Source organism: Varanus komodoensis, unplaced genomic scaffold (genome assembly GCF_004798865.1).
Source record: "Varanus komodoensis strain SLA01 unplaced genomic scaffold, ASM479886v1 scaffold19, whole genome shotgun sequence".
Taxonomy (NCBI): Eukaryota; Metazoa; Chordata; class Lepidosauria; order Squamata; family Varanidae; genus Varanus; species Varanus komodoensis.
This window is the reverse complement of record NW_025335550.1, coordinates 241,805-254,313: the sequence shown is the minus strand read 5'-3', so window position 1 is coordinate 254,313 and position 12,509 is coordinate 241,805. Positions and strand designations below refer to the sequence as shown.

At 44.6% G+C, this 12,509-nt stretch overlaps 1 protein-coding gene across 1 annotated transcript in view; it reads right to left on the bottom strand.

Moving 5' to 3' along the window:
* The window catches only part of RHPN2 (rhophilin Rho GTPase binding protein 2), a 28,483-nt gene extending 18,354 nt beyond the window's left edge, over positions 1-10,129 (bottom strand). The window contains exons 1-5 of the mRNA XM_044428010.1: positions 10,020-10,129; positions 8,114-8,242; positions 2,633-2,708; positions 1,426-1,503; positions 433-557 (exon numbers count right to left, since the gene is read on the bottom strand). Of these exons, the coding sequence (XP_044283945.1) occupies positions 433-557; positions 1,426-1,503; positions 2,633-2,708; positions 8,114-8,242; positions 10,020-10,048 (437 nt within the window). The 5' untranslated portion in view covers positions 10,049-10,129. The remainder of the gene's footprint in view (positions 1-432; positions 558-1,425; positions 1,504-2,632; positions 2,709-8,113; positions 8,243-10,019) is intronic.
* Between the last annotated feature and the right edge of the window lie 2,380 nt (positions 10,130-12,509).

Below are 12,509 nucleotides of genomic sequence, written 5' to 3'. Positions count from 1 at the left end.
GGATGGAGTTTGCATCCAGGGAAAGAAAAAATGAAAGGGGACTGAGGAAAAGGGTGTAAAATCTCAAGGCTTATTCCCAGCCTCTCGGATACTAAGAGTTTGATCAGCATTACACTTGTACTGACCCATTTTACAGACTCATGTGCTCCCACAAAGAAGTACACAAATACTGAGGGTACAAAAAAACACACGTTAATTATTGAGCTTTGTGAAGTGTAAAGTACATTTTTTCTTGCTCTCCTAAATGCAGCACACCCTTTCTGTGCAATGCTCGACTGGACCCCTAAGAGCTTTTCTGGCCCTATGTCAGGTTGCAATCTGTTGCATCAGATTTCAAAACTATCACATGAGGCTTTGCTTCTACTGCATGAGAACGGCTGACTGCTAAATTATCAATGTTCCCTTTATTTTTTTTTTTAAGAACAAACTTACCAGGTAAATAAAATTCCCAGGTGTCTGCTAGGTGAAAAAAATCGGTTCTCTATAAACCCAAGCTGAATGAAATAGGATAGCAACATCTCAACCCCAGATTCATTTCTGCTGGGGGTACGACACGCCTTTGAATATATAAAACATACATTAGTCATGATATAAGCATCCACTGAATACTATACATGCATAAAGTTTATCATTTCTACATTCCTAAGTCCTTACCTTTATCAACTTTCCCACACTCTAAGGACATCAACAGAGGATTAACCTGCCAGTGCGAGCAATTGGGCTAATGAGTGCAAGGGAAAAGGCCTTTTCTGTAATGGTTCCACACTTTTCAAATTAGCTTCCACTGGGGATTCAGCAGGCTTCTTTTTCACAGGTCATCAGAAAACTCTGGTCCCTCACCTGTTTTCACTGACTTTCTCCTAATTTTGGGCACAGATTTCATTTATAAGCACTGTTTCTATTGATGTCTAGTTTTATTTATTTGTTAAATTTTGTATTGCATCTTACATGTCACCTTGAGAGAGTTCCACCCTTAAAAGGCAGATTAAAAGTAACGTGAAATAAAATTAAATCAGGCACTACCTTATATATATTGTGGAGAGAAACTGTCCATGCCTTTTTACAATTACAATCTATAAGTCAAGTGCATGAACTGAGCTTGCAGTATGAAACATCAGCTTTCATGTTCTGTATGGAGTTTGTTTCGAGCATAAGGCCATCTCTACTGGCACAAGACCAGTATTTACATGTTGGTGTTTATTTGTGGACATTGTTCTAAGGACTCAACATGAATGAGAGGTTTCCCCATAAACCACCTCATGAGATATGATGAAACTGGCCCATACGTTACCCTGTGAGCTTCTGGCTGAGTGGAGACCACCCAAACACCAAGCTCTGGGCCTATTCCAAACAGTTTTTGAAATGTTTTCTATCTTGCATGATTGAAAAGTTTAATGCAGTATTTTCGAAACAGGCCCAACTTACTTGTCGTAAATCCATAAGATCAGCAATTTCGTTCTCATATTCAGAAGCATCTTCACTATAGTGTTCCAGAATAAAGTCCTAAAATCAATAACAAGGCATGCAGAAGCTGCTTCAAATAGTGCAGGCCAAACCCTGGATTTCTTCACCGGAGCCACACAAGGTCACAGCTTTACATGCAAAAAGTCCAGGCTCAATGCCTGGCGTCTCCAGGTAAGGCTGGAAAAATGCCTACCCGAAGCCTGGAGAGCTGCTGCCAGCCAGTGTTGCCAATACTGGGTTAGATGGACCAGTGGCCTAACTCAGTAGAAGACAACTTCCTATGTCCTCATTTAAAACATCAATCAGAACTGAATGGATCTCACTTGATTAGTTACCTCTGAAATTTATTTAGGTAGAAAAATGTGCTATAATTCCCACCATTCGTCAGTCAGCAACATTTAAAAATGCACAGGATTGCAACTGAACTGCCTGCTGGAAGAGGAACGTCTTAACCTGATTTAAAATGTAGACAAGAAAGATGCCATGTAGATCTCTCTGGCAAGGGCATTTGCACAGATGGGGCTCTCTAGAGAGAGAGTTCTTCCCTTACTGGCTACTCGTCTCACTATTATGTGAGCTCGGTTATGATCTGGGACTACCATAGCTACAAACACATTACAGATGAAACCAGGGACACGAGCCAATGCTCCTCTCTCACAATTATGATCATGGGGCTGGAGCAGCTCCTCTGTGAGGAAATGTTGCCAAGCCTGGGAGTCTTCAGCTTAGAGGGGACGTGAGCAGCACATTATGTGATGGAGGTGCACAAGATGTTGTGTGGTGTGCAAGAGGGGACATTTTTCTCCCACTCTTAAAATGCTAGAACTCAATGAGCTCATCCCAAGAAGCTAAAAGGACTTCACAGAGCACACACTGAAACTGGGACTCACTTCCAAAGATGGAGGGATGGTCACCACATGATTTATTCTTTTTTAAGCAACAATGTAACACTGTGAAATCCATGATAATACAAAGTTTAATTGTGATCCTAAATCAGCTTCTACAGTTTGTAAATCACACCACTGAATAATCTTTCTAGGACTACACAAATGCATAGAAAAGACTTTGAATCTATGTATCATTCCAACATCTGCATGATATACTGTTTTTCAATGTTTTGAAGTTTGTATGTTTTTTCTTTTTTTAAATTATTGCTTTGAACACCTACCTTCAGAAAGACAGTAAAATCAACATCTTTGGTCTCTTTCAAACCAAGTGGTATCAACGGAATACTAAAAGCTCCCCTGTGTTAAAAGAAGAAATAGCATTAGACCACTAGTTTATTTTCTTCTGCTCCAACACATCTGTACGAAAAATGTATTGCTAATATACTTCTAAATGCCATCAATATTTTCATTCACATGTTCTTGTTTTGACCCTCTCCTGAGGGGCTTGGTTACCGGGACTTCACACCCCTCTGGAACAGACGTGTTGAACCTTGTTCAGACCATGGGCCACATTCCATTTTGGAGAAGTTCTGCGGTGAATGAACTGCTCTGTGCATGCCCAGATATTCATTCTGCATGTTTGTGCTTCTAAAAATGCTTTGGTCAATACAGAACGTTTTGCAAGAAACAAAATGGCTTTGAATGTACGAAGGGAAGAACCGTAGCTCACAACAAACATTTTCTTTTCCTTTGTTGAAGAGTTTATTGGCTTGCAACTGTTTCCCTCACGCTAGCATCAAACCAGTTCAGGGCATTGTTATGGTTTATGTTTCAAAAAAGGGAAAGCAAAGATGGAAGACAAAACTGACCAGCCCAAGGCCATCCAAGGAGTTAAATCTGGGAAGGCATTCTTGATCACCTATAAAGGTCAAGCTTTGAGTGGCTGTACAATACTTAAAAGCTGCTGTGCTACTAGGCAATGGAATTATGCAATAGAAAGGAATCAACAGAATCTTATTGGAAATCTGTCTGACTTTGTCACTGGGATTTCTGCAAGTTTAGGTGTTTTTTCAGAGAGTGAACTGAGCCAAGGTTTTGAAAGGTGAGGCAAAAACATTGTTTGGAGAGATGGAAAGGTCAACAAAGGTCTGTCCTGATGACAGTCCAGAAAGGTAAAGGGAAAAAACAGGTCTTAGGACTGTCAGAATGGAGGGAAAATGCAACAGTTCGTATGAAAGAGAGAGCAGGCTGTTTCTGTTTAAGAGAATAAACTAGCTTTCCTCTAGATTCCACTTCCCTCTTCCTGTGGCACTTGGTTAACTATGGTTAGTGGAAACAAGTCAACTGCAAACCACAGTTTATGGAGCTGGCTTGTTAAGATTAACCATGATTTGGTGTTCAGACAAAATACTAACTTATAGTTTCGTTAATATATGTAAACGGAAGCAGAACCTTCTGGACTACTCCAAGGCTTTGCCAGAGGAGGAGGTGAGAGAAAACAGGATATAAAACCACGACTGAAGCTGGCATAGTTCCTCTCAAACGAGAGCGTGCTTCGGTGTGAGGTCCAAAAACAGCCAATGGCAGAGCAAGGGACAGAACCTGCCAGCTGCTTTCACAAAGTACTTGGTGGCCCAGAGAGAGACCTCACAGAAGAGGGGGCACTATAAGGCCAGGGATTTACTTTTGAATGCTTACCCACTGATTTTTCAAAAACCCTTTCACAGCTAGCATATGAGCAACTAGCATAGAAGGGAAAAAGCAGAATTCTACCCCAAACCACCATTTGCTTTCTCCTTCTAAGGACATTTCTGACAGAGCAGCCAAAGAAAACCACTGGTTCATGGGGCTCCCACTTTACAAACCACCTGCCTTTACCTTTGACCTCTGTCCCCCCACCCCCTCTTCACCTTTCTCTTAAGACTGCTGGGATGCTTTCTCCGTGTGTTCCTGCGCTCACTGACTTTTCTGAACTCCTGGAGCACACCTTACCGCTCCATTAATCCCTAGAGTGTGTGGGTCCTTTCCACATGGATTTCTGCTTTCAGTGGGGCCATCTCTAAGCTGCTTGCAGCAGCCTGAAATCACCCGTGTGCCATGCAGCCCTGGAGCGGTAATCAGACTGAGAAGCGTCAGTACAGTTCTCTTATAAGCACGCTTTTTGTTATTGAGAAGAAACTCAGTTTTGCGTACTTCTGAGTAGACGTGCAGAGGCTTTAACGTTGTGGGTGACTACTACAAATTACTTTCAAGCAGTCATGGAGAGGGACTCGAGATGCTCCCTGGAACTTACAAGGGGTGGAGCCCTACTTGGCGCCAGGCCAAGACCTTTTTATTTAAACGTCATTTTAATTGTTAATATTATTTATTGATTTTATATCTTTGGCCAGAACGTCTCCAATTATATTGTTATTATATTGTTTTTGGCTGATATACGGCTGATATATTTATTGTTGTGAGCCGCCCCGAGGCTTCGGCGAATGGGGTGGCATAGAAGCTCGCTAAATACATACATACATACATACATACATACATACTCTCCTGCCCATGCTTTCGTAACGAGTAATTTAGTCTTGCTTACTTCTGAAGATTCATCTATCGCTTTGACTGCTGCATGATCTGCCAAAGTGTTGGGGGGGGGGTTAGATGCTGCCTACTTTTTTTTGTTTTGGCCTCACGCACCCCCTTGATGTGCTCCTTGGGCTGAAAAAGCATCTCTTGCCCCCGTTATATAGGGAAGCATTCAAATGTGTGATATTCCCCCCTTGGCAACCTGCAGGGTGAAGCAAAACAATCCAATGTCTCATGTGCAGACTAAGCCAAGGTCGGCACATTTTACAGGGACAGGAAAGGACAGAGACTTGTCATGGGGGAATGACCACCGTCTTCTCACTCCCTCTCTCCCGATTTTTCCTTCTCTTGCTTCCTCCATTCACCTGCTCCTCCATTCAGGGTGCCTCACTTCTCCCACCGCCTGTTCACCTCTGCTGCTTCTGCCCACCTTGCCTGGCCACCACAGTTCCTCCCGCCTGCGCCGACCCCTGGCCCTGCTGCTTCTGCCCACTTCACAGCTCGGAGGCAGCGAGTTGAGAGATGAGGAGGTAAGTCTGCTGGCCTCCTGCTTCCCTGCTGCACAGGCGAATGGTGAGCGAGCGAGTGTCCCTTTGGGCACGGTGCAGGGACCCCCGGGAAGAGGCCATGATCCATGAGAGAAGGGTGCGGTAGAGCGAAGGCAAACAACCAGGAGCCCAGAGAGGCTGATACTTTTCCAGGAGATGCAGTGGATCAAACAGAGCAAGCATCCAGCTCAACTCCCAGGAGGGTCTCTTTCTGAAAGCCCCCATAGCCAGTGACCCTCTTTGGAACCAACATGGGAAACACCTCTTCAAAGCCATCATTCGCCTCTTGGCCCTTAAACAGGGAAATGCACTACAGTTCCTGCACACTGTCAGCCTGATTTATCCAAAGAGAACAGGCCTTTCTCTCAGGGGAGACTCAGGGCTTTCACGGGAAAATCCAATATACCCCGAAGTAGTTCAAGGCTCGGCCCTCCTTCTCTCAATTCAGACACAGTTGCACACGCCCAGCACTGGCAGAAGCAAGCTTGCAACCTGCCCTGTTCACAAGCAGGTACAAAACCCAGCCTTGTTATTTCAAAGCATGCCAATTTTGGAGCAAAAAGCACGCACAGATGAAGCAAAGGCCAAAGCAAATCCCTGGCCTTAGCCAAGACATTAAAATGAACCCTTTGCTTGTTGATTTAAAGCATTCCCCATGATCCAACTTTATTAAGTTGCGCACCAATTTCCATGGGCACCAGTGCTCCTGCCAGCTCAAAGATGAATGCAGAGTGGAATTCAATCTCTGAAATGCCAACCTCACGGAGGAGGGAGAGAGAGAGAATAATATGCTTCTCTTTTCTGACTGGCAGCTCTCACAACACTTTGCAAAATGTCCCTTGAATCTACGCGGCAATGTGGCCAGAACCAAGCATGCTCCACATGGACACAGCTGTGCAGTTGCCACGTGCTGTCAAGTCATCTCCAACACTGGGCAACCGTCTGAACCAACGTCCTCCAAGACACTTGACAGCTCTGCTCAGCTTTCCTCAACTCAAGGCTGCAGCTTCTTCCATGGCATTGATCCATCTCATATTTGGTCTTCCTCTGCCTCTGGGTTATTGCCTTTTCCAGTGAGTCCTCCCTCCTGGCAATGTGCCTCAGGTATGACAGCGTCACGTTCACCATTTCCCCCTCCAGGCTAAGAGTTGGCTTGATTTAATCCAGGGCCCACCTGTTTGTCTCTTCGTCAGTCCAGGGTATTGACAAAGCTCTCCTCCAGCACCGTGTTTCCAACCACCAATTTTCTTGCTATATTTCTTCTTCCAAATGATTGCGTTGGCTTAAGAAGCCATGCCCGAACAGTACTGCTTGGGTTGTGTCCATCTGTGGGGGAGGCAATGATGGACCCATCTATGTTCTTTCACAGCTGTCTCCAGCTGTTGCGGACCTATCGGCGCTCTTGCTTTGAACTCCTGCAGGCATTTTCCCAGGTTCCAAAGTGAAGCAGCTGCTTTTGCCAGATTTCTTTCTGTGGGTGTGAGAATGCAGGAAGCTTGCTTGGAGAATGGCTGGCAGCATCCAAGCAGGCGCAGAGGCTAATGCCGCCATGAGCTCATGCAGGGCACTGCTCCCCATTCTTCAGGCAGCTCTGCTGAGCCTTCAGCAGCAAGTCAAAAGCTCCAGTAACAGGAAGGGGCCTCCTCAGCTCTTAGAGCAAAGGCGGGGAACAACTGTGAAGTGGTGGGAGAGTAAATGACCCTCCACTTTTCTTGCTGGCACATTAGCTGAACAGTCAGCTTCATCTGACCTCTTCTGCACTTCCTCTCGAAAGCACCTGCCGAGTGTGCAGCCTGCTTTGGTCTTGGAATCAGAAGCAACGGTAAAGTACACTCCGCAGGGGGTGGAGCATGCAGCTCACCTTCCCCCTCTCAGTTGGCCGGGAATCCCACATCGGGGAAAGTAACAAGATTTTCCTTCACCCCATCCACCCTTTGGGGTCCTTCTCCCGGAAGCCTCCTCAAGCCCCCAGTAGTTTTCACGGCAGTGGATGAGGTTTGGGGAGGGGAGCTCCTGCGGAGGGAAGCCAAGATTTGGAAGCCAGCTGGGGACCTGCACTGGGCTGGATGAGGCCCACAACAGACCAGAGTTCTTCATTCTCAGAGCGTTCAGACGTTCCCACTGCACCTGCTCCACAAGTTGCCATTGGTTATAATGTTTGGCAATTTCACTGTAGCTACCTTTGTCAAAAGCAAAGTTTAAGATAGGTTCTAAATTACCAAAAAAAAAAAAAGGATGAGGGAAGGTAACTCTTAAACTAAGGGGACAAATTACACTAGGAAAATTGGTATTTACAATTGCCTGGGGCCTGGCATTAAATGTTCTGGTGCAAATCCACTCTCCACTTTGTCTGTTGACTTTAAGCAAATGAATAGAATGGAAGAATTTGGCCTCGGTCCTCTCTGACACTCCCCACTCAAACAATCTCCTCGAAAGCATTTCTGAGGATTAAGGATCAGAATTAATTAATACCCTTCCCAAGGAGGAAGGTAAATACCCCACCTAATCCTTGGTCAACGGCCAGATCAGACTGAGCACTTTCAGCAGTCACCTATACGCCTTGTACCCTGTGCTCCTCCCGCAGCCAAACAGCCGCAGTTTTTCTTCTGCAGGTTGTGGAACAAAAATGGTTTCCCCACTCACTCAGTATTCTGGTAGACCTCGACCGAGATATTGAGTCCTTCCAGCTCTTCCTTAAGAATCTGCAGATTTGAGTTTACATAACTGAGTTCAAGAAGCACCTGTTCTCGCGCTTTGTTGTTGGTCGTCACCCTGCCAAAAAAAAAGGATGTGCGTTTTTTCGTGTGCTTTGAGAGCAGCCCTTTCTTGTATAGTGGTCCTGTAAAGCTCCCTTACTGGCATTCTCCACATTTTTGAGATGGTTTAAACCTGCCCCTACCCCTTAAGAACTGATATGGAAACTCTTGTTTCAGAACGACTGACTTGGCCTATCGCCAACAAAGGAATGTGAGATGGCTTTCAGATAATGTGAGGGTCCAGACTTTTATATAATACCTGAGTTGAGAAAGGGAAAGTCACGCATGGAGGCAGAACGCACAGGGTTCCAGATCGTGCCAGTTTACAACTTCTGTCCACCCTGACCTGTGGGAATAGCTCCCAATTTGAATGGCTTTAAGAGAGAATTAGGCAGGACCAGGGCTAACAGTGGATTCTAATTGCGATGGTAACATCGAGGGAGTTTTCTACACAAGGCATTCAGTATGTGCTTGTCATTCCCTACGCATTGTTGTTGATCTTTTTTTTGGAAGTATTATTCCACCAACATATGGAGGGGCAAATTATTCCTGAAATAATAAGCAGGTTCCTTAAGGGCACGCTTTTATGGTTGTACCCTTGATGCTGCTGCTCGGTTCAGGGGAACTCAGAGGCTTCTGGTCCTCCTGTAAAGAGCAGGAGGAGCGGTAAAGGTGATCTGTACCTCCCATCGCCTTAATTTCAGCTAGGAAGGCTTTTTGTGCCATCTTGCAAATGTGTTTCAGAGGGGAAGGGAAGGGGCTGGCAAGAGCTCAGGATTGCTAATGTCTTGACCCTCCCAGGCTCCTGGCCTCCCTCTGGAATATCCCTTTCCCCCCTCTCTGAGTCACTTTCCCAACTTTGCAGAGTAGTTACTACAGCTCTTTCCATGCCGGATATGAAGTGGCAGGAAGGCCCTCTCCCTGATGAGTCCAGTGCCAAGCTTCAAGGTTGCAGGGCAGTCGCTGACCCAGAACTGGGAATATGAACTATCCTACAACCCATTGGATGCTACCCGGGGCCATAGTCTGGCTCCCCAGTTTAATCCAAGGAGCACTGCAGAAGGAAGGTTCCCTGTCCCTCTGCCCTCTTCCAGATGAGATAAAATTGAAATACGGGTGTTCATAAAACAAAAGCTTCCCCAACTCCCCTTGGGGTGCTTTCCCAAACAGGAGGAGCCCAAACCCCTTGAACTACTTTCAGGAGGAACAGACGTCTGCATTGTAGAAGAGAAGCAAGGGCATTTTCCTTCTATTATCTTCCTTAACGTATAAGTTTCATCCATTATTTTCATGAAATAAACAGTGTGAAAAATAATAGCAACAATCATTTTAGCTGATCGCTTTTCCCAAAACACTTTTACTGAGTGAACTGTTATGGCACAAAAAAAGTAATTATGAAATTACTGTTATTGCATTTTCTTGAAAGGCTGATTCTATAACTATTCTAGATAGATTCTTTTATTATTGCTGTTCTTCAGTTTGTTGTAAACCACCCGAGTGCAATTTATCGGGACACGGAAACATATAAATAATTTTAATTGGTTTATTGTGATTGAAAGCCTATAAAGATAAATATGGAAAAGGGTTTTTAGAGCACACAATTTCCTAGGAGACATGTTCACAAAGGAGCATTACATAAATCTGTGTGCAAAAATTCCAACTACCATTTCTTCGGTAAGATATTGGGAGTAACCAGGCAGCTGGCTGGGAACTGGCAATCACTCGTGCTAAAAGGAACAAAGGCTGCATTTTGCAACCTCAAACAGGAGAAAAGGGAAATTGTCAGAACTTACCGTAGAAGGTTCTCAGCGCCAGCCCTCATCCTCACTGCTTTCAGAATCTGTTGGTTCAGAGCTGCCCTCTGATTCTGCAGTTTGCTCCGTCCAGTCTCTGCAAGAGGGTTACATCCCTAGATTACAGAAAACACATTATTCACCGAAAGCTGAGAAAAAAATGGATGAGTGGATGCGCAAACACCTCTCTAAGTATACAAAGCTGATTTCTGTATTTGGAAAACCATGCAAGTCCATCCTGCACTGGACTACGCAATTGTTTTAGTAATGGGGAAAAAAGGGGGAATTTTCTGTATGACTAGGTAAACAATCCCATGTATGTGTAGAAAGAAATAATGCCCTACAACTCCCAGAATCCTCCAGGCAGCACTGCCTCAAGCAACTGGTCCAAATTTGAAGTTGTCCCATAGGAATTTTGGAATATCTTCCAGCCCTGAGTAAAAGGGACACTTTTTGTCAGAGCTGGCAAACACAATTCAAAATATTACTCTTCTGTCCTGGCTATTACAATAGCTGAAACTATTACTGCCCATATGGAGGTCTTCATAATGCTTAATGTTCAAGAAAACCTTGATTAGATTTTTTAAGGGTTGCATTCTGCATTCTGAATGTGACCTCAGAAAGAAAGCAAGGAGAAAAAGACACTGGCTATTTTGTTAAAGCAGAAGTGTTTTCATGTTTGTGGTCACCATTACATTTGAAGAAGAAACGGATGGGTAAGTAAGTGCACATATTTTCATGACTGCAGAACAGAATTAACATTCTGCTTATGAAGAATTCAACCAGCAGTGATGGCAGCAAAGCCCCAACACCCAGAAAATACAGACATCCAAGGTCACGTCCAGGATTTTGGGAAGCCCTGTTCAAGATGGCTCTGTTGGTCAGTGGCCAAGGCCCTGTGCTGAGACCGCCACATGTTGATGAAGGGTCCCAACTGCAAGTTTGTCTGGCAGCCATTTCCTACAATGCCCCAAAGTGATAGCATATCAGAGGCATTATGGGAAATTAAAACGGCCACCTGATAACTCCCAGTGGAGCCAATGGAAAAGGTCAGCACAGATGGCCCCTGCTGGGTCTTTGACAGATACGGCAGGTGCCAGGGACCATTCCAGGTCTGGGACAAGATCCTCTCACTGGACTCTGCTCCCTGGAAGTGCTCCGCTCCTCAGCAGTCTCCACTGGTACCCTGTGGCCTCCTCTTCTGGGTTCAATCTGACTACTTCCCAGAAGGAGAGAACAAGCTGAGTAAGGAGATAGGTTGAGCTCTTCACCACTTGGGCCCTTGAAGGCAGGTTGCAACAAGTTGCAACAGCAGCAGCATCATATAATACTTAGGAGGCTCCAAATTGTGACAGTAGCCCCCCTATTGGGATGAAGATCCTGACTGATACCCCAGGATACCAACCTCAGGCATCCCCTCTCAGCTATCTAGAGGTGCTGTATGTGCAGATATCATTGCTGCCATTTCCGTCTTTTGTACTTAAAGGGGTAGAGGGAAGTGATAGGTTAAAACAAAAACTTTTCTGAACATGTCTGGAAAGGCAATCCTTTAAAAATAAAATAAAATAAAAAACGATAAATAAACATATTCTCAAAATACAGTGGCTGGTGGAAAGGAATTCACTCACCATCACAAGCTAAGTACTCATCTCTTAACCCATTAAGCAAATCTGTGCAAAATATTAACCTGCATAGAAAAGAAGGTCTGTTTCCCTACTCAATAAACTTTTTTTTTGGGGGGGGGGGAATTCCAACTGCCAATGCAAGGACCTTGAAGGCATCTATGATGTTTCAGAAATGGTGGGCATTTCTTTAAAAATAAGGTCACATGATGGCCAACATCGTGCAGGGCCTTTTCTCGGTCCTAGCTTTCTACCACAAATGACTTAACACAGATTTCTCCAAACTGTTCCGTCCATATGTTTCTCACTACAGATTCCATCCTCCTTGACCACCAGCCACACAAGTGGGGGATGATGGAAGTTATTGTCCAAAGCACAACACCAGGACACCAGATTTGGGAAAGTTGCCCTAGCAAGTTAGCAAACAATGACCAAATCCTTTTCTCAACTTCTTTCCTAGATCTCAGGGGATCAGAACACTTCATCTTCATAACTTCTTCAGTATTTTAAAGCCAAAGTATTTAAAAAGGATTTCAAGCCTCATAAATTGTGGTCTGGCTTAATCCAATGGCAGGATAATTGCCTGGACTTCCTCTTTTAATGCTGCCCATGGTCTAGCATTGCGTTAGAACATGACCACTGTTGAAGTTTTAATCTCTGTTGGCTTACTCTGCAACAGTCTGTCCTGCACCATTTTAAAATGCTCAGAAAACACAACTATCCAAACCGACAGTTCAACTTAAGCCTTGTCAGCATGGGAATTTAGCAGGCTATGCACTTCGAAGTACCTCGATGTTTACATTTCTATATGCGCACATATATGCATTCAACATGCATCTGCTTCCCAAACAAAGGGGCAGGGAACTTA